The sequence below is a fragment of the Oncorhynchus mykiss genome, chromosome 11, assembly GCF_057628025.1.
Source record: "Oncorhynchus mykiss isolate SJ-2025 chromosome 11, ASM5762802v1, whole genome shotgun sequence".
In the NCBI taxonomy this organism is placed as follows: domain Eukaryota; kingdom Metazoa; phylum Chordata; class Actinopteri; order Salmoniformes; family Salmonidae; genus Oncorhynchus; species Oncorhynchus mykiss.
Genome location: NC_143032.1, coordinates 60,813,242 through 60,833,039, shown reverse-complemented (window position 1 = coordinate 60,833,039; position 19,798 = coordinate 60,813,242). Strand labels below are relative to the sequence as shown.

The 19,798-nt window shown below is 46.7% G+C and overlaps 1 protein-coding gene across 1 annotated transcript in view; it reads right to left on the bottom strand.

Moving 5' to 3' along the window:
• LOC110536071 (membrane-associated phosphatidylinositol transfer protein 2) overlaps positions 1 to 19,798 on the bottom strand; it is an 84,377-nt gene that overhangs the window by 10,174 nt on the left and 54,405 nt on the right. The window contains 13 exon segments of the mRNA XM_090190711.1: positions 991 to 1,166; positions 1,417 to 1,631; positions 1,887 to 2,006; positions 3,039 to 3,228; positions 3,348 to 3,592; positions 5,548 to 5,619; positions 5,863 to 5,927; positions 6,053 to 6,157; positions 9,143 to 9,238; positions 11,675 to 12,016; positions 12,271 to 12,504; positions 15,216 to 15,337; positions 16,945 to 17,159. Coding sequence (XP_090046837.1) covers positions 991 to 1,166; positions 1,417 to 1,631; positions 1,887 to 2,006; positions 3,039 to 3,228; positions 3,348 to 3,592; positions 5,548 to 5,619; positions 5,863 to 5,927; positions 6,053 to 6,157; positions 9,143 to 9,238; positions 11,675 to 12,016; positions 12,271 to 12,504; positions 15,216 to 15,337; positions 16,945 to 17,159 — 2,197 coding nt within the window.

Sequence of the window (19,798 nt, the reverse complement as noted above, 5' to 3'; positions counted from 1 at the left end):
ATCTGTCTTTGAACTTACTGCCGCCTTGTTAATTTCGCCAGCATATTTTTCTTTGGCTTTGTCTTTTCCCTGGTGGCATTCATACATCGTTGTACCCACAACTTGAAATGGAACATCATTGAATGGGAGACTGAGTTTTTTCCCTGCCAAAGGCTGTGCATCTGTTGAAGGTCAACAATGATATATTACTATTAGAATGAAAGGCTTGTAGGGAAACTAACAACGTTGCTCTGTCAAATAGAATAACTCTGTGCTTGGAATGGAATCCCTTATGCTAGCTATCTCATTTTAGACAAGAGTAGCAAAAAGCTCCTTACTAGTTATCTAAAAAAGAAAAGACAACTTACCCTTTTGCCCAAAACTTTTGTCCTTGTTCAATGTTATGAATGTTAATGACGTTGCCAATCCTTGTTCCCGAATGTATTTAGTCCACAAACTTGAACTCGAAATATGCCATTTTGAAAATTAGGCGTTTCCCACGAACCGGAATACGTGTCATCACACTCCCTCATCTGATTGGTCGAGTAGGCGGGCCTTCTAACTTTGTGGTAACTAGTGGCGGCGTGTAAAGGAGAAGGGGATTTCAAGGAGATAAGACCCCACAGTACCTCCTAGGTTTTCACTACCCAATTCAGACCACACTACTTTTAAATGTTAATTATAAATGGGGTGGTCTCGCCCTGAATGCTGATTGGCTGACAATCCCGGTATATCAGACCGTATACCACGGGTATGACAAAACATTATTTTTACTGCTCTAATTACATTGCTAACCAGTTTATAATAGCAATATGGCACCTAGCGGATTTGTGGTATATGGCCAATATACCATGGCTAAGGGCTGTATCCAAGCACTCCGCATTGAGTTGCGCTTAAGAACATCCCTTAGCCGTGGTATATTGGCCATATACCACCCCCTCGTGCCTTATTGCTTAAATAACACATTTTTAAGGCACTTAATTAATTTTACCTCTGTTTAAGTGGGCTTACCGTCCAGCACAGGAATGACAGTCTTCCTCAGGGCGAGGACAAGGCCCAGAGGAGAGCCAAAGAGGAAGAAGTCTGCCACCTCAAATTCAAACTTCCCCAGAGAGCCTGCATCCTGAAAGGTGCTGCTGCTGGACCTGCGTGAGGACGGGTCGGTCCGCAGAACACTGGAGTGGAGGCTGAGGCGACAACAGACAAACAGTCAGGGTCACAAGGAGGGAAGCACACCCACATCTACTGTATACACACACACACACACACAGCATACAGTAAGAGAAACAGAGACCAATGTAGGTAAACGATTATAGCAACCCATGACTCTACAATATCACATGCATAGCCATATACCCTTCTCAGTACAGTAACAATATTAACCATCAGCTTCATCAATGATGTCATGTAACTGTAGTAATGTAACCCCTGTCACACCTAGTCAGGAAGGCCTGGTGGTGTTTGATGGTGTCCAACTCATATGTGGAGGAGTCGCTCGTCTTGCGGGGCAGCTGTCTCTTGGGGTCATCTGGTCCTCCTGAGCGGGGGATGTCAATGTTGCTGCGGCTCAGGTGGCGGCTGCTCTCCAGGGTGGGAGAGGCAGAGCCATACCCACTGTTGATGATGATCCCTGGAGAGAGGAGGTCCTGGTCCTGCAGGGAGGGATGCGGAGAAGGACAGAGGTTGGGGAATGTACAGTGAACTTGACCGATAAGCAAACAGCACCAGAACGAGGATGGGTATTGGATAAGTGTCCTTTCTCGAGGAGAAATGTGGTGGTGAAATAGTGGAGGGCTGTAACTTGTATTTAGGGTGAATAAGAGCTACTGGTTGAGTGTCTGGGATTTGGGGTAGGGGCAAAGCTTAGGAACAGGTAGAGTAGCTAAGCATTAAGGTTTGGGTCTTACCTGTACGCTGATTACACTTCCCCTGCGGCTGCTGTTCTGGCTCTCACCAATAGTCTGGTTGCTGATACACAAGGCGTCAAACCCCAAGATCCCTCCCACGCAGTCCCCAATCAAGCACACCTACATAGAGGTCACAGGTCAATTTACTAAAACAGATCAGATCATTAGATATCAATCAAGCAGGATGCAGATAAGAGGGTCCAATCCTTTTTAAACTAATCAGATGTCATAACCACGTAATCAAACAAACCCGCCCGAGAAAACACACACACACACATTTGGTCCCCACAAGGATAGTAAAACAAACAATTGATTCCCATTCAAAGTCATATTTTCCCTAACCCTTAACCTTAACCCCTAACCCCAATTGTAATCGTAACCCTAAACCTAACCCCTATGCCTAAAATAGCTGTTTTGCTTGTAGCGAAATGTCCGAATTGTTTGTTTTACTATCCTTGAGTGGACTTCTGGTCCCCACAAGGATAGTAAAAACACAAACAAACATACACACACACACCTACACACAAATCTAAAGCTAGATGAAATACATCCTGTATTGAATGAGCAATCTATTAAATTATGTGAGCTTTAGACAATTTGTTATAAAAAGGCTTGAATTTATACAAAATTGAACCTGTGTCAAATATGGAATGCTAGCTTCATTTTGGTTATCTAAAATAACATTGCGTAACAGTAAACACCCACACCCACATAATTCAGAAACAGAAAACACACATAATTAATTGGCGCAAAACGGCTTCAAAACTAATGTTCTTCACAAGAAATCAAGTGTATCTCCTCCTTGACTAGGGAACATGCTCTTGAATCTCAGTATTTGGACTGAAGAGATTATGTTCTGCCATTTCGGGGCGGCAGGGTAGCCTAGTGGTTAGAGCGTTGGACTAGTAACTGGAAGGTTGCAAGTTCAAACCCCCGAGCTGACAAGGTACAAATCTGTCGTTCTGCCCCTGAACAGGCAGTTAACCCACTGTTCCTAGGCCGTCATTGAAAATAAGAATTTGTTCTTAACTGACTTGCCTAGTTAAATAAAGGTAAAATAAAAAATAAAATAAACAATTTGAGAGTTCCAAATAAAGAGCAGCCCACACCTGGAACAATGGAGAGGCTGACAGGCCAATGGCAGCACCTCACCTGGCCAGAGAAGGTTGTCCCATCCAGGGACCTGATGAAGTCGTTGTACACCTGGTTGGCTCTCATGATGACGGTGGCCACAGCCTCCTGGTACTGGGGGGTGGAGGTGGCCAGGAGAGGCAGGGCAGCCAGGGGGATATGGTCCTGACTGCTTGACAGACAGCTCTCATCATAGCTGTACGGGCTCAGACTGAAGCCAGGGATGGACACACAGGGGAAAGGTTCGTAATAGTAGTAGTAGTGTGTGTACTGTTGTTATGTACACATTACAATATCTACGGTTGTGTAGTGTGTGTGTGTGTCCCTCACTTGGACACCAGGGAGAAGGCCTCAGCACAGATGGCAGGGCAGGGCACCAGGCGGATGGCGATTCGTCCCAGCGCGGTGGGATAGTGCAAGCGCATCACTGTGTCAAAGGCAGTGCTGATGGTGTTGACATCGCCCTGCTTACTGGTCTGGTCCCCTCCTCCTGTGTCCAGGATGTTGCCTCCATGTAGCACCAGGATCAGCACGTGGGTCTTAGAAGGCTGCAGACACTGCTGAGAGGAGAGGTCCTATTATGGGGAGAGGAAAAGAGGGGGAATTGATGGGGTGAATGGGGATGTAAAGAGGAAAGGCATTAGGGACATTAGAGAGATCTGTTAAACTCAAGGGAAAGGAAGCCATTCACCCATAGAACCATGCTTCTGGCTTGGTCGCTAATGATTCATGACAACTGACAATATGCTTCATGACTTACTCACAAAACTAGCCACCCGAGCCACATCCTTTTCACCCTGCTACCATATAGAAGGCGGAGACAGTACAGGTGGGACCGAGTGACTGAAAAACAGCTTCTATCTCCAGGACATCTGACTGTTAAACAGTCACCACTAGCTGGCTTTAGTCACTGTTACTAGCCGGCTACCAGCTGGTACTCAAACCTGCACCTAGAGACTGTTGCCCTATGTACATAGTCATTGAATAATGGTCACTTTAATAATGTTTACATACTGTTTTACCTACTTACTATGTATATACTATATTCTAGTCAAGGCCTATCCTATATAACTACTGCTGTACACACCTTTTCTATTTATATACTGTCTATACACACCATCATACTCATATACATTTATATTCCGGACTCTGACATTGCTCGTTCTAATATTTCTATATTAATTTCTTTATTTTGCTGATTTGCGTGTATTGTTTTGAATTGTTAGGTATTACTCCACTGTTGGAGCTAGGAACATAAGCATTTCGCTACACCAGCGATAACCCCCGTCTTGACACACTCAAACCAGTGCGCCTGGCACATACTACCATACCCCGTTCAAAGGCACTTTGATGTTTTGTCTTGCCCATTCACCCTCTGAATGGCACACATACACAATCCATGACGCAATTGTCTCAAGGCTTAAAAATCCTTCTTTAACCTGTCTCCTCCCCTCCAGCTACACTTATTGAAATGGATTTAACAAGTGACATCAATAAGGGAGCTTTCACCTGGATTCACCTGGTCAGTCTATGTCATGGAAAGAGCAGGTGTTCTTAATGTTTTGTACACTCAGTGTATACTGATACATCTCATTGTGAGTTCAGTGTGCACTTCCACTTCCTTCAGACATGAATCACAGGAAGTCTATATGTGATGTCACCCTTCTGGTAACGCAATATTGATAGTAAAGCAATAGTAATGTAGCATCACAACAGCATGCCCGTCCAGCTTTCATCTGCACACTCAGACAGCATTAGAGCATCATTAAGAGACACTGGACCAACCAACACCCCAGCTGGTCACACTGCAAACGCTTCCAACTTAGCCAACCACAACAACAAGCCAAGAACAACATAAGCCAAGGGTAAAGACACATTTGTATATAAATTGTGACGGCCCTCCCACTCTGTCTGCAGTATTCTCTCTTTGTTCTTGTTTCCTTATTAGGATGCCGGTGGGCGGAGTTGAGAGGGTCGTCAGCTACATGGGAAACACCTGGGCCCGGTGTGTCCCAGGATAAATACACCACTTCCCCATTCATGGAGGAGACTCTCTCCATGCAGACACCTTTACAGATTTTGTTGTGTATGTTGGTGGCCTTTTGGTTGTTTGCTTTGGCACCTTTCAACACCCTGCATTATCACATTCATGCAGGCAAAACACTCACTTACACTACTGATTACACACACCATTGTATATTGTACTTAGTTTACTTTATTTAAAAAATATATATCTTGTTACTCCTTATCTCCACGTTGTCTCCCTTTTGTTACGGGCTTGAGCCGGTTCGTGACAAAATACAAAACCACACTCACATAAAAAGGGAAAACATAATGTGCAGTTTTGGATCCAAAACTCATATTCTTCAGAGGCTGTACACTGTAAACTCCACGGCAAGACAGAAGACATTTCACAAGGGATAGAGAAGGGGTAGGCTGGGGCTTGGCCAGGGCGGTTAGTACTGGGTCTGTTAGGGTCTCTGTGGATCTACTCTGGCCCATAATGCAATGGGACAGGAAGTTTACTTACTGACTGGCGCTTTGTTATGGTGATGGTGGGAATGGCAGGACTATTGGCTTGGTTGCTAACAGAGCCACGCATCTGAACACAAGAGGACAGAGAGGCTGGAGTGGACCCCTCTCTGACTTTCACAACTAAAGCCCTAAGCAGAGTATTACACATCAACGCCTACTGTTAAGCTAGAACACTTTAGTGACTGGGATTGAAGTTTCCTTTTAGCTTATTCCTCATGCATGTTCAATGTTGATATTTTGTCAGAATATGGCTGTCATGGTGTTGTTGGTATACCAATGTTCGGTTGGAAAGCCATTCACCCTCACCTACCTCTTCTAGTCTCTCATCACCGGCCTCCCTTTCATAGTCCCCTGCCATGTCCTTGTATAGCTCTCCTGCAGAAACATCCACAGACACACTTTACCATTGAGAATCAGAGTAATATAATACTGTCAGTAAAAGGAAACTTTGACAAACTACATCTCCCACCATACAACACACACAGCGCTCCTCTCCATACCAGGGGTGTCTTCTGCATCAGCCGACTCAATCTTGTCCATGAGGTCGTTAGAGTTCCACTTGGCAATCTCCTTGGGAAAGACCTCTTCATCACCTGACAAGTCCTCTGTGGGGCAGAAGGGACAGATGTGAAAATTTGAATTATCAAGCATAACACCTGCTAAGTCAATGTGCCACTTTATCTCATCTTCAGTATGTTCAGTATAGAACACCAAATGTTTTAGAAAGTTATATGTTCACAAATGTGAAAGGGTCCTCCATGTACTGTCTGAGTACAGATAGAGACAAACATACACCCTGATCCCTACCATATTACATTATGTGGCCATGTGACCACTCCTTCAAGATAAATAAATATGAATACTGATCAATAAAGTAATTGCTACCCTGCATGTTCCTCTGAAAACCAGTGGTTTTGAAATAGCATTGCCTGCTCAATTGAATCAACAAGCCACTAGATCCTTCGGTGAAATCACATTACACATACTGTAGCCTAAGCACGTCTGCTTTATCAAAAGGTCACCACTCGTTTAAGTCCATAAAAATGTTTACTGGTCCTCGGTTGCACAGATCAGGGAGAAGCTCAGACCAGTTAAAGAAGCTGAGTAGTTGAAACGCTTATACATGAGCATTTATCTGAGTTACATTACAACCCCACAAGACACCTGCTCTAGAAATCGTTGCTCATACTAGAAATCCTTCCTCATATGGCAAAGTTGGCTCAGTTCATTCTTAAGAAATTATCTCATGAAGCGACTGAGTAGCTTGTTATAAAAGAAGAGTTAAAATGAAGTACTGTTCATTGTGTTTCAGCATTTAGTTTCCACATTGTAGCTGATTTAAATGATAATTAATTAAATCCAATGAGAAGTTGAAGAATCCAGATAGACACATACTGGGTTATGTATGATGTATAAACCACTGTATGATGCTTAGTGAAAAACAGATGTATCCATGTTTGAAACAACAATTTATCATCTCATTGTGAACATAAATAAATGGCACAAACACCAAAAGCATACAGCTCGAGTGCCTGCAAAAGTATTCACCCCCCCCCCCCCCCCTTGATGTTTTTCCTATTTTGTTGCATTACAACCTGTAATTTAAATTGATTTTTAATTTTTATTTGGATTTCATGTAATGGACATACACAAAATAGTCCAAATTGGAGAAGTTAAATGAAAAACATTACTTGTAACAAAAAATTCTGAAAAATAAAAAATTGATAATTGGTGAGTGCATATGTATTCACCCCCTTTGCTATGAAGCCACTAAATAAGATCTGGTACAACCAATTACCTTCAGAAGTTGCATAATTAGTTAAATAAAGTCCACTTGTGTGCAATTAAGTGTCACATGATCTCAGTATATATACACCTGTTCTGAAAGGCCCCAGAGTCTGCAACACCACTAAGCAAGGGGCATCACCAAGCAAGCAGCACTATGAAGACCAAGGAGCTCTCCAAATAGGTCAGGGACAAAGTTGTGGAGAAGTACAGATCAGGGTTGGTTATAAAAAAATATCAGAAACTTTGAACATCTCACGGAGCATCATTAAATCTATTATAAAAAAATGGAAAGAATATGGCACCACAACAAACCTGCCAAGAGAGGGCCACCCACCAAAACTTACGGACCAGGCAAGGAGGGCATTAAGCAGAGAAGCAACAAAGAGACCAAAGATAACCCTGAAGGAGCTGAAAAGCTCCACAGCTGAGATTGGAGTATCTGTCCATAGGACCACTTTAAGCCGTACACTCCACCGAGCTGGGCTTTACAGAAGAGTGTCCAGAAAAAAATAAGCAAACATGTTTGGTGTTTGCCAAAAGGCATGTGGAAGACTCCCCAAACATATGAAAGAAGCCCCTTCGATGAGAATGGGGACGTGCTCGGTGCTCCTTTTCCTGTAGTCCACAATCATCTCCTTAGTCTTGGTCACATTGAGGGATAGGCTGTTATTCTGGCACCACCCGGCCAGGTCTCTGACCTTCTCCCTATAGGCTGTCTCGTTGTTGTCGGTGATCAGGCCTACCTACCACTGTTGTGTCGTCAGCAAACCTAATGATGGTGTTGGAGTTGTGCCTGGTCATGCAGTTGTGGGTGAACAGGGAGTACAGGAGGGGACTGAGCACGCACCCCTGGAGAGCTCCAGTGTTGAGGATCAGCGTGGCAGATGCGTTGTTACCTACCCTCACCACCTGGGGGCGGCCTGTCAGGAAGTCCAGGATCCAGTTGCAGAGGGAGGTGTTTAGTCCCAGGATCCTTAGCTTGGTGATGAGCTTTGAGTGTACTATGGTGTTGAACGCTGAGCTGTAGTCAATGAACAGCATTCTGACATAGGTGTTCCTTTTGTCCAGGTGGGAAAGGGCCGTGTGGAGTACAATAGAGACTGGCTTACTTTCGCAAGCCACTGTATATGTATTTGAACATGCAGATAAATGCAAATGCAGTTAATTCATGACATATCATGAACAGTTTCATCATGTAGATAGAAATGACAACCAAATAGCATAGAAATAGATAGATAAAAAGAAAATATGCAATACTTTATTATTCTTATTTGGTGACCTGTTATTCATACTTCTTAATTCATTATGTCATATAGAACAACTAAGTTAACCATGCTTCCAAACATACCCCTACACACAGTAGAACATCATTTCATGGATTGACTTGATGGGATGATTGACTCACCACAGGGAATGTGTGTGAGTGTGTGTGCACATGTTTGTGTGCTTGCATGTGTGTGTGTGAGGGCAGGTTGAGATTGTTTTGGCAATGGGGAACAGGTGAAGGTAGAGGGTGATGATTTCAGCACTTCTTCAAGACAAGCCAACCCGTGTTGAGTCATCTCCTGGCCTCACCCAACAGATGAACAACCGTGTGTCGAGCTAAACCCACCTATTTCAACCTCAGGCCCAAAGCATGCTGGGTATTTGGGTAGCTTAAAAACTGATCTGTGTTGAAGAGACATGTAGAGTCAGACGAGGAAGCACCAGGTGGGTTATGGGAAAGGGAACACACTACTAGTATTGTCTACTCTAACCTACTCTAGGCTTTTAAGATGACTTTATCAAAACGGTGGATTTACCATGAGCATCAAAGAACTCCTCCTCTGAGCTGTCCTCGGAGTCTCGTGCAATGCTCTGCATCCTCCATTCAGATAGGCTGTGGCGTGACGGGCTCGCTGAAACACACAAATAGGGGAGGGAAACAAACAGTACCGCTGTTATTTTAAGACCCAGCTGAATCATAGTCTTACTGACATATGCTCAAAATGACACACACACAGTGTTATATAAACACTCAGCAGTGTCTGTAATGCTTGACTTGATCACAGAAGGATTGCTCAGTGGTCAGAAGGGGGTGTGAAGAGTGGAGTACAATGTAACACATAAACCACGAACACACAGACAGCCAATTAGCACACAGAAAAAAAGCCTGGACTAAAAGCAGGACTGTCCATCATATATCTTTGTTGTTTGCCTCCAATATGATCACTGAGGAGGAGTGGGGAGGGGAGGGGGTCTCTTTGAAACCCTGGCTGGCACATGCTGGATGCTCATGGGCTGGGAAGCGCAGCTGTGCCTGTCAGCCCATAGATGGGAGCCGCAGGGGTGGAGCGGAGGGTCAGTGTGTAGAGCGTCAGCCTCCTCTAGCCTGTAATGTCAATACTGCCACTATAAATAGCCCAGGAGAGCTCCAGAGAGGGGAGTGATACCGGGTGAAATTAGTATGGCTGGTTGAGAGACAGAGGGTCCAGGTGGCAGGCAGGATTCTGACTGCTGCTTAGAGGTGGGAATGGGGACAGGGGTTGTAAGATAGTTTTTTAAGCAGGTGAAAAAGATCTGGATAAAGCTGTGACAGTGGTACTGAAGCTACAGCACCTACAGTGCCTTGCGAAAGTATTCGGCCCCCTTGAACTTTGTGACCTTTTGCCACATTTCAGGCTTCAAACATAAAGATATAAAACTGTATTTTTTTTGTGAAGAATCAACAACAAGTGGGACACAATCATGAAGTGGAACGACATTTATTGGATATTTCAAACTTTTTTAACAAATCAAAAACTGAAAAATTGGGCGTGCAAAATTATTCAGCCCCTTTACTTTCAGTGCAGCAAACTCTCTCCAGAAGTTCAGTGAGGATCTCTGAATGATCCAATGTTGACCTAAATGACTAATGATGATAAATACAATCCACCTGTGTGTAATCAAGTCTCCGTATAAATGCACCTGCACTGTGATAGTCTCAGAGGTCTGTTAAAAGCGCAGAGAGCATCATGAAGAACAAGGAACACACCAGGCAGGTCCGAGATACTGTTGTGAAGAAGTTTAAAGCCGGATTTGGATACAAAAAGATTTCCCAAGCTTTAAACATCCCAAGGAGCACTGTGCAAGCGATAATATTGAAATGGAAGGAGTATCAGACCACTGCAAATCTACCAAGACCTGGCCGTCCCTCTAAACTTTTAGCTCATACAAGGAGAAGACTGATCAGAGATGCAGCCAAGAGGCCCATGATCACTCTGGATGAACTGCAGAGATCTACAGCTGAGGTGGGAGACTCTGTCCATAGGACAACAATCAGTCATATATTGCACAAATCTGGCCTTTATGGAAGAGTGGCAAGACGAAAGCCATTTCTTAAAGATATCCATAAAAAGTGTAGTTTAAAGTTTGCCACAAGCCACCTGGGAGACACACCAAACATGTGGAAGAAGGTGCTCTGGTCAGATGAAACCAAAATTGAAATTTTTGGCAACAATGCAAAACGTTATGTTTGGCGTAAAAGCAACACAGCTGAACACACCATCCCCACTGTCAAACATGGTGGTGGCAGCATCATGGTTTGGGCCTGCTTTTCTTCAGCAGGGACAGGGAAGATGGTTAAAATTGATGGGAAGATGGATGGAGCCAAATACAGGACCATTCTGGAAGAAAACCTGATGGAGTCTGCAAAAGACCTGAGACTGGGACGGAGATTTGTCTTCCAACAAGACAATGATCCAAAACATAAAAAAAATCTACAATGGAATGGTTCAAAAATAAACATATCCAGGTGTTAGAATGGCCAAGTCAAAGTCCAGACCTGAATCCAATCGAGAATCTGTGGAAAGAACTGAAAACTGCTGTTCACAAATGCTCTCCATCCAACCTCACTGAGCTCGAGCTGTTTTGCAAGGAGGAATGGGACAAAATGTCAGTCTCTCGATGTGCAAAACTGATAGAGACATACCCCAAGCGACTTACAGCTGTAATCGCAGCAAAAGGTGGCGCTACAAAGTATTAACTTAAGGGGGCTGAATAATTTTGCACGCCCAATTTTTCAGTTTTTGATTTGTTAAAAAAGTTTGAAATATCCAATAAATGTCGTTCCACTTCATGATTGTGTCCCACTTGTTGTTGATTCTTCACAAAAAAATACAGTTTTATATCTTTATGTTTGAAGCCTGAAATGTGGCAAAAGGTCGCAAAGTTCAAGGGGGCCGAATACTTTCGCAAGGCACTGTAGATACATACTCACTAACACCACCTGCTTGTAAAATTACATTTAGGAAAATTAATTGTCAACAGTCCAATACCTCCACACAGATACAGACGATTGAGCTCAAACATCTCACCTCCTCTCTTGGATGAACGGGAGGATCTGGAGGAGGTGGACCACTGCTTTGTGAGCCCTGCTCGTTTTGTTTGGAGAGTGTCTCCCCCGCCCCCTGCACTGACCACCTCCTCAGCTTCTAAAGAGTTGATGGTATCTTTGACGACCTGATTCTTGTCTGGGGATGAAACAGCTCCATTGGCCTCGGTGGCCTCCTCTGTCTGGCTGAAATGGGCCATCTTCTGGGCCAGGGCCAACTGGGTCTCCAGCTCCAGCTGCCTGATGTCCTCGATGGTCAGGCCATACCACTCATCCTGCCAGCACCAAGCCTGCCGGTGGGCCCGCACCATCACCTTCCTCAGCCCTGGGAAAGGGGAGGGAGAGAGTTTGGACAGACAGCACTAGAAAACATCAGAGCATCCCATCAGGCCGCCACCTCTAACATCTTGACCCAATGTCAGTGACGTTTACTAGCTAAACTAGTCAGCAGCAGCATGCCTGTAGTATGGAAACACTACTTCTCTTGGACCAAGCACTCATATAGCCAACACCGGGCAGGGGTATGTTAAGGTTTTGTTCATACTACTCTTCCAATGCCTCATCCCATCTCATACGCACCTACATCATGGATGAAGCGCTCAATCTTGGACTGCATACCCCAGTAGCGGAATTCCACCTTGCACAGTTTGTAAGCACACATGATGGGCGTCTTCCCCGGGTTGTTGTTGTACTCCTCGATCCAGTCCTCCTGCAGAGGTCCTCTCTTGGTCTTGTCTGACGTGTAGATCCGAGGGTCCTCCTCTTGCAAGTACTCATGTGGAGTGATGGGATCTTTGACAATGTCGATGGGGTCTGCAAGAGAGAGTCTGACTTCAACATGTGCCACAAATAACATTTACAGTGCCTTCAGAAAGTATTCACATCTGTCAAACCAGCCTTCGCTTTGGCTCCCCCTCCTGTCCAGCTCAGGCGTTCGGCATCGCAGGCTTTCTAGATCCTGCTAAACCTACTGCTGGCAAACGCCCTTCACTCATCAACCCCGGACTTGTCTCGTCATGATTACACACACACCTGGTGTGTAAGAAGGCCCTGAAAGCATGGCGGCTCTGACTGGAGGGTGCGAAACACCCATTCCTTGTCTGGACGGACCACAGAAACTTGGAGTACATTCGAGCAGCGAAGAGGCTGAACCCTCATCAGGCCAGGTGGGCCCTATTCTTCGCCAGGTTTGACTTTACCCTCTCCTACTGGCCGGGATCAAAGAACGTTAAGGCCAATGTGTTGTCCCGGGTGCATGACACAGAGGATTGGAGGGAGAAAGTGACACCCATTATTCCACTGTCCCGCATTGTGGCTCCTGTCGTGTGGAATGTGAATGCGAGCATCCGTTGAGCCCTGCGACAGGAGCCCTCACCTGCCCACAACCGAGGGGTGTATCTATGTGCCCTCTGATGTGCGGGACCGTCTCCTTGCCTGGGCACAAACATCACCTGTTTTGGGGAACCTGGGTATAGCCCGTACTATCGACTGGCTCTCTGCCAAGTACTGGTGGCCCATCCTGGGACATCCGGATTTACGTCGCTACCTGCTCCACCTGCGCACAGAGCAAGACACCTTCCCTGTGGCAAACTCCACCCGCTGCCAGTTCCACAACAACCCTTGTCCCATCTCTCCATGGACTTTGTCACAGACCTCCCCCTCGGAGGGGCACACCACCATCTTGGTTGTTGGGGACCAGTTTTCCAAAGCCTGTCGTTTGATTCCTCCAACTGGTCTCCATACGGCCCTGACCGCGGAGGCTCTTTTCTCGCACATCTTCTGGCACTAAGGGATCCCGGAGAACATCATGTCTGACCATGGTCCTCAGTTCACCTCCCGGGTCTGGAAGACCTTCATGGAACAACTGGGGGTCACGGTCAGCCTCAGCTCCGGGTACCATCCCCAAACAAATGGGCAGATGGAAAGGTTAAATCAGGAACTGGGTAGGTACCTTCGTAGTTAGTTTCTGCCTTGGGCAGAATACACACAAAACTCCCTCTGTCACTCCTCCACTAACCTCACACCCTTTCAATGTGTTCTAGGCTATCAGACGGCCCTGGCACACTGGGACCGGAGTCAGATCGAGGATCCTGTGGTGGACGATTGGTTCCGGCGCGCCGAGGAGGTATGGAACCCAGTGCACACCTGTCTCCAGCGCATCATCCTCCGGCAGGTCGATCGTGACCGCAGTGTGGACACGGTCTTTCACCCCGGTGACATGGTCTGGCTTTCTACAAAGGACCTGCCCCTCCGCCTGCCCTGCCAAAAGCTGAGCCCACGGTTTGTGAGGCTGTTCAAAGTCAAAGCGGTGACGTACAGATTACATCTCCCCGACAATTACAGTATCTCACCCTCATTTCATAGAACTCTCCTCAGGCCGGTGGCAGCTGGTCCCTTGGCTAGTGCTGGACCCCACAACGCACCTCCCCCTCCCTTGGATGTTGAGGGGGCCCCGGCGTACTCCGTCCACAGCTTGTTGGACTCACGGCGTCGTGGGGGGCTTCTCCAGTACCTGGTCGACTGGGAGGGGTACGGTCCCGAAGAGCGGTGCTGGGTTCCGGTGCGGGACGTCCTGGATCGTTCTCTCATCAGGGACTTCCACAGGCGTCGTCACAACCGACCTGCACCACTGAGAGGAATCTCTCCGACTATTTCCTGAGTACTTTATATTTTGCACTTTGGGTTTGCCCTGTGCCTTTTTATTTATGAAGATATATTTTGAGTACAACAGCGTTTGGATTTCGTCCAGCATTGATCTATGGTGCTTAAATAAATTCAGTAGTTCTTTTTTTTTCTTCTTTTACCCCCTTTTCTCCCAATTTCGTGGTATCCAATTGGTGGTTACAGTCTTGTCTCATCGCTGCAACTCCTGTACGTACTCCGGAGAGGCGAAGGTCGAGAGCCGTGCATCCTCTGAAACACAACCCAACCAAGCTGCACTGCTTCTTATATAAAACACTAATACATCTTGATTACATAAGTATTCAGTCCCCTGAGTCAATACATGTTAGAATCCTGAACTTACCTAGGCTTGTGATAACAAAGGGTTTGAATACTTGAGAAGACATTTCAGCTTAATTTTTTTAATTAATTTGTAAAAATAAAAGAACCTTATTCAACTTTGACATTATGGGGTATTTTGTTTACGCCAGTAACACAAAATCCCAATTTAATCCAATTTCAATTTAGACTAACACAACAAAATGCGGAAAAAACAGCTGCAGTTGAAGCAAACGGCCACCAGTGGGCCTCTACTCTACTGGCTGCTGTGTGAGCCCAGGAGCTTCACTCTAACCCTGCCGTAGGTCATGCATCAGGAAGCCCTTAACAATAACCATGGATATTCAAACAAGACCACTAACCTAGACCTGTCATTTTGACTTTACTGCTGCAGGTAGTTGAAAGTTGTCCATAGTGAGGAGAAATCATCACCATCAACTAACAGTGCTGCTTGGGCACTGTGGTCTGAGGCTCTATTGTCCTTCTAATAGCCCACTATTTGTCCCATACTGGCACCACCTTACCCAGAGTCCTTAGCCTCTTCTCGGCTGGGGACATGTTGAAGACGTCTGGCTGGTTTCCTGTGTCTGGCTTGTAGTACGTCTCAATGTCAATGGAGAACTTCTCAACAAAGGGACATGTATATCTGGAGGAGAGAGGAGAGCAAGCTGAGAGGCGTCAGTAATAAATAAGCACAATATGTTGACCTGGACACAGTATATCCCCACAGCAAAATACTTTGTGTATGGTGGAAACATTACATTTGAGTAATTTAGCAGACGCTCTTATCCAGAGCAACTTACAGGAGCAATTAGGGTTAAGTGCCTTGCTCAAGAGCACAGATAGATTTTTCACCTCGTCGTCTATGAGATTTGAACCAGCAACCTTTCACGTACTGGCCCAATGCTCTTAACCGCTATGCTACCTGCCGATGTCTCTGTTATTGAGTAGGTTCTGGGCTAAATGATGGGCAAGTCTAAAAAATGTCTACCTGGAAAGAGCTAACTACTGTTCGTCTTTGTTTCGGTCTGTCACTCTAGATCTTTCTCACCCTCACTCTCTGTCTCTGGCTCCAGGCGAGGTGGAGAGCTGTTAGCCCATCTGTCGTCTGCAGCAGAGCTGTCACTGCTTTGATGAAACTGTCAGCAGACGGCTCCAGTCTATCAATACCTTGACAGTGTTTTCAAGGGGTGCTTCTCATTTCAGCAGCCTCACACCTGCAGCTCTGCCCAGGCCCCAGACAGACAGACAAACAAACGCACCCTAAGTCTAGGGCGTCATCAATTCCTAACGATAGACTGGCTAGCAGAGCTGCTGGCTGGATGACTGCCCATGTCTTGGTTGGCATGCTCTGCAGTGTTCTGATAACTGCTCTGGAATCTTTTAGCTTTGCTTGGCTAAGTATTTTACTGAAGGGGCAGATTGAATAAACAATCACTCCATTATGGATAAGTTTTGATGTTGAGAACAACCCATCAGACAGCTCAAACTATGGGCATGGGTATAAGCTTAGGGTAAACAGTCTCACCAACTGCACTATAGGGGCTGCTGTATACGGGTGGCACTTCTGTGTGTGGGGGGTGTAAAGGTGGTTCTCCTATGTGTGTGTACGTGGGGGTTCTCCTGTGTGTGTGTGTGTGTGTGTGTGTGTGGGGGGGGGGGGGGGGGGTAAGGATGGTTCTCCTGTGTGTGTGTGTGGGGGGGGGGGGGGGGGGGTGGAGGGGGGGGGGGGGGTGTAAGGATGGTTCTCCTGTGTGTGGGGGGTGTAAGGGTGGTTCTCCTGTGTGTGGGGGGGGGGGGGTGGGGGGGGGTGTAAAGGTGGTTCTCCTGTGTGTGGAGGGTGTAAAGGTGGTTCTCCTGTGTGAGGGGGGTGTAAGGGTGGTTCTCCTGTGTGTGTGTGTGTGGGGGGGGGGGGGGGTGTAAGGATGGTTCTCCTGTGTGTGGGGGGTGTAAGGGTGGTTCTCCTGTGTGTGGGGGGGGGGGGGGGGGGGGGGGGGTGTAAAGGTGGTTCTCCTGTGTGTGGAGGGTGTAAAGGTGGTTCTCCTGTGTGAGGGGGGTGTAAGGGTGGTTCTCCTGTGTGTGTGTGGGGGGTGGGGTGGGGTGTAAAGGTAGTTCTCCTGTGTGTGGAGGGTGTAAAGGTGGTTCTCCTGTGTGAGGGGGGTGTAAGGGTGGTACTCCTGTATGTGTGTGGGGGGGGGGGGGGGGGGGGGTGGTGTAAGGGTGGTACTCCTGAAGGGGGCAATAGTCTCACACCTTGTGCGGGTGTAGGGGTAGGCGTTCCAGGACTCCTCCTCTACCCGGAGCGCTGCCTTGGGCAGGATGGAGCGGAACCAGCTGGGGATGTGCATGCCGATGTGGTAAACCTTGTGGGTGTACTGGCCGATTCCCCCTGGGCCGTTCTCATACGGCTTGTTCTCCAAGATCTCCACTCCGCTGCCTTCGCCACAGGTCTCATCCCGACTCTTTTTCTGTTCAGATCACAATACAGTTATGGGTTAGGTGAGGAAGCATAGGTCAAATGTCAACTGAGTACTGAAATGAGGTTAAACAAGGGAGGTCAGGTGAAGCACCCTGATGTGAAGACAAAAACACGTCAAGAAAATGGCTACCTGGATTATCTGCACTGACCCCCCACACACCCCCATTTTTATGCTGCTGCTACTCTTTGTTTATTACCTACATGTATATATTATCTCAATTTCCTCAACTAACCTGTGCCCCAGCACATTGACTCTGTACCGGTACCCGATGTATATAGCCTTGTTACTGTTATTTTATTGTTGCTTTTTTATAACTAGTTTGTCTATTTTTTACTTATGTTTATTTTAGTAAATACTTTCTTAACACTTATTTTTCTTAAAACTGCATTGTTGGTTAAGGGCTTGTAAGTAAGCATTTCACTGTAAGGTCTCCTGTTGTATTCGGCGCATGTGACAAATAAAATTTGATTAAAAAAAATAAAAAATAAAGTTATTTTTATAGATTTACACACAGAGGATGTTGTCATTTAGCTTCAACAGAATAGGTGAATCACCAAGACATGCTGTTGACCTACACTGCTAAGTCAGGAGAGCTGCCGATCCAGCTCAGTCAAACACACCTTTCCCATATTTACATTCCAGGTACACCACAGTAATGGGGGAGGGTAGGGGGCTGGAAGGACATGGTTTGATGACTTTACTTTTCAAACATCACGCAGTGGGATCCACCAGGGAGAGGCTTCCTGCTGATGTAGAAACAAGGGAAACAGGCGTGCTAAAGGCACACTAGGGAACAGAGTCCAAGTGCTGAGGATGGTGAAAACGTGAGGGTAAGGGCAAGGACTACAGTATGACGTTCCCAGACAGTCTGAGATAATATCAGCGAGTCAATACTACATGTGCATGTAATACCTTAGCTACTCCCGGCTTTTACATAATGCTCTAGGAGGGAGAGGGACAACAGGAGGGAGAGGGACAACAGGAGGGAGACGGACAACAGGAAGGAGAGGGACAACAGGAGGGAGAGGGACAACAGGAGGGAGAGGGACAACAGGAGGGAGAGGGACAACAGGAAGGAGAGGGACAACAGGAAGGAGAGGGACAACAGGAAGGAGAGGGACAACAGGAGGGAGAGGGACAACAGGAAGGAGAGGGACAACAGGAGGGAGAGGGACAACAGGAGGGAGAGGGACAACAGGAGGGAGAGGGACAACAGGAAGGAGAGGGACAACAGGAAGGAGAGGGACAACAGGAAGGAGAGGGACAACAGGAAGGAGAGGGACAACAGGAGGGAGAGGGACAACAGGAGGGAGAGGGACAACAGGAGGGAGAGGGACAACAGGAAGGAGAGGGACAACAGGAAGGAGAGGGACAACAGGAAGGAGAGGGACAACAGGAGGGAGAGGGACAACAGGAAGGAGAGGGACAACAGGAAGGAGAGGGACAACAGGAAGGAGAGGGACAACAGGAAGGAGAGGGACAACAGGAAGGAGAGGGACAACAGGAAGGAGAGGGACAACAGGAAGGAGAGGGACAACAGGAAGGAGAGGGACAACAGGAAGGAGCGGGACAACAGGAAGGAGAGGGACAACAGGAGGGAGAGGGACAACAGGAAGGAGAGGGACAACAGGAAGGAGAGGGACAACAGGAAGGAGAGGGACAACAGGGCAGCAGGCAGTGAATCAGTGGGGTAGTGGGGAGATGAGATGTGTGCAGCGAGGCATCCACCCCTCCAGCCCCCATTACCTTTGACAGGGTGTTCATTAGCCACCTACCCTGCTCTCAACAGCCGGACAAAGCTCCTCAGACACAGCACATTCCCCCTGACTGGCTGCAGAAGCACACAATACACACACACACAAAGATACACACAAACACAAGCAGATGCTCAAAAACACTCTGCAACACATACAGTATAGGCCTGTGCGCATAGCCACACACACGCACGCCCATATATAGACACAGCCAGACGCTTACACAAACATGCTGTAGTTTGTACACACCCACACACAGAAACGCACACCCACACACATGCAAGGCACTTCATTATCCTGCTGACAGGTGCCTGTGGCCTGCAAGCCCGGGTGCCACTGGCCAGTATCAATCCTAACCTCCTGCCAGAGGCTGGCTCTTGGTGCTCTGCAGCTCACAAGAAACCATCAGGACGATTAAAAATCCCAGGCCACAGCTCAGCCCTCCCCTTTGGGAATAGGCCTACTGTTTTGCTTGGATCTGTGTGCAAACCATAAAGGGTCTCCAAACAAAACTGAACTGAATAAAAAGGTGAAGAGGAAGGGAATGCAGGCAGGGGTATTCCATTGCTATTTCTATTTATGTCTCTCTCCTCATTGGTTTGACATGTTTCCAGGAGTTAAACCGAAACTGACCGAGAGAGGTATGGTTACTAATGGATAAATTACATTCAGAAAGGAAGCTACATTACATTAAGTTATTCAGGAAGGACTAAATATAGAGGACAGTCTGTCTGTAATCTATCTGTTCAGCTTCCTCATAACTACCTGGCTGGCTGTATTGACTGGCATAACCCTCATGACATCCGATCAGGGAAACTGGAAAAACAAAATGGTGGGTGGTGAATAAATGCTGGAAGGGGAGGGAGAGAGTGA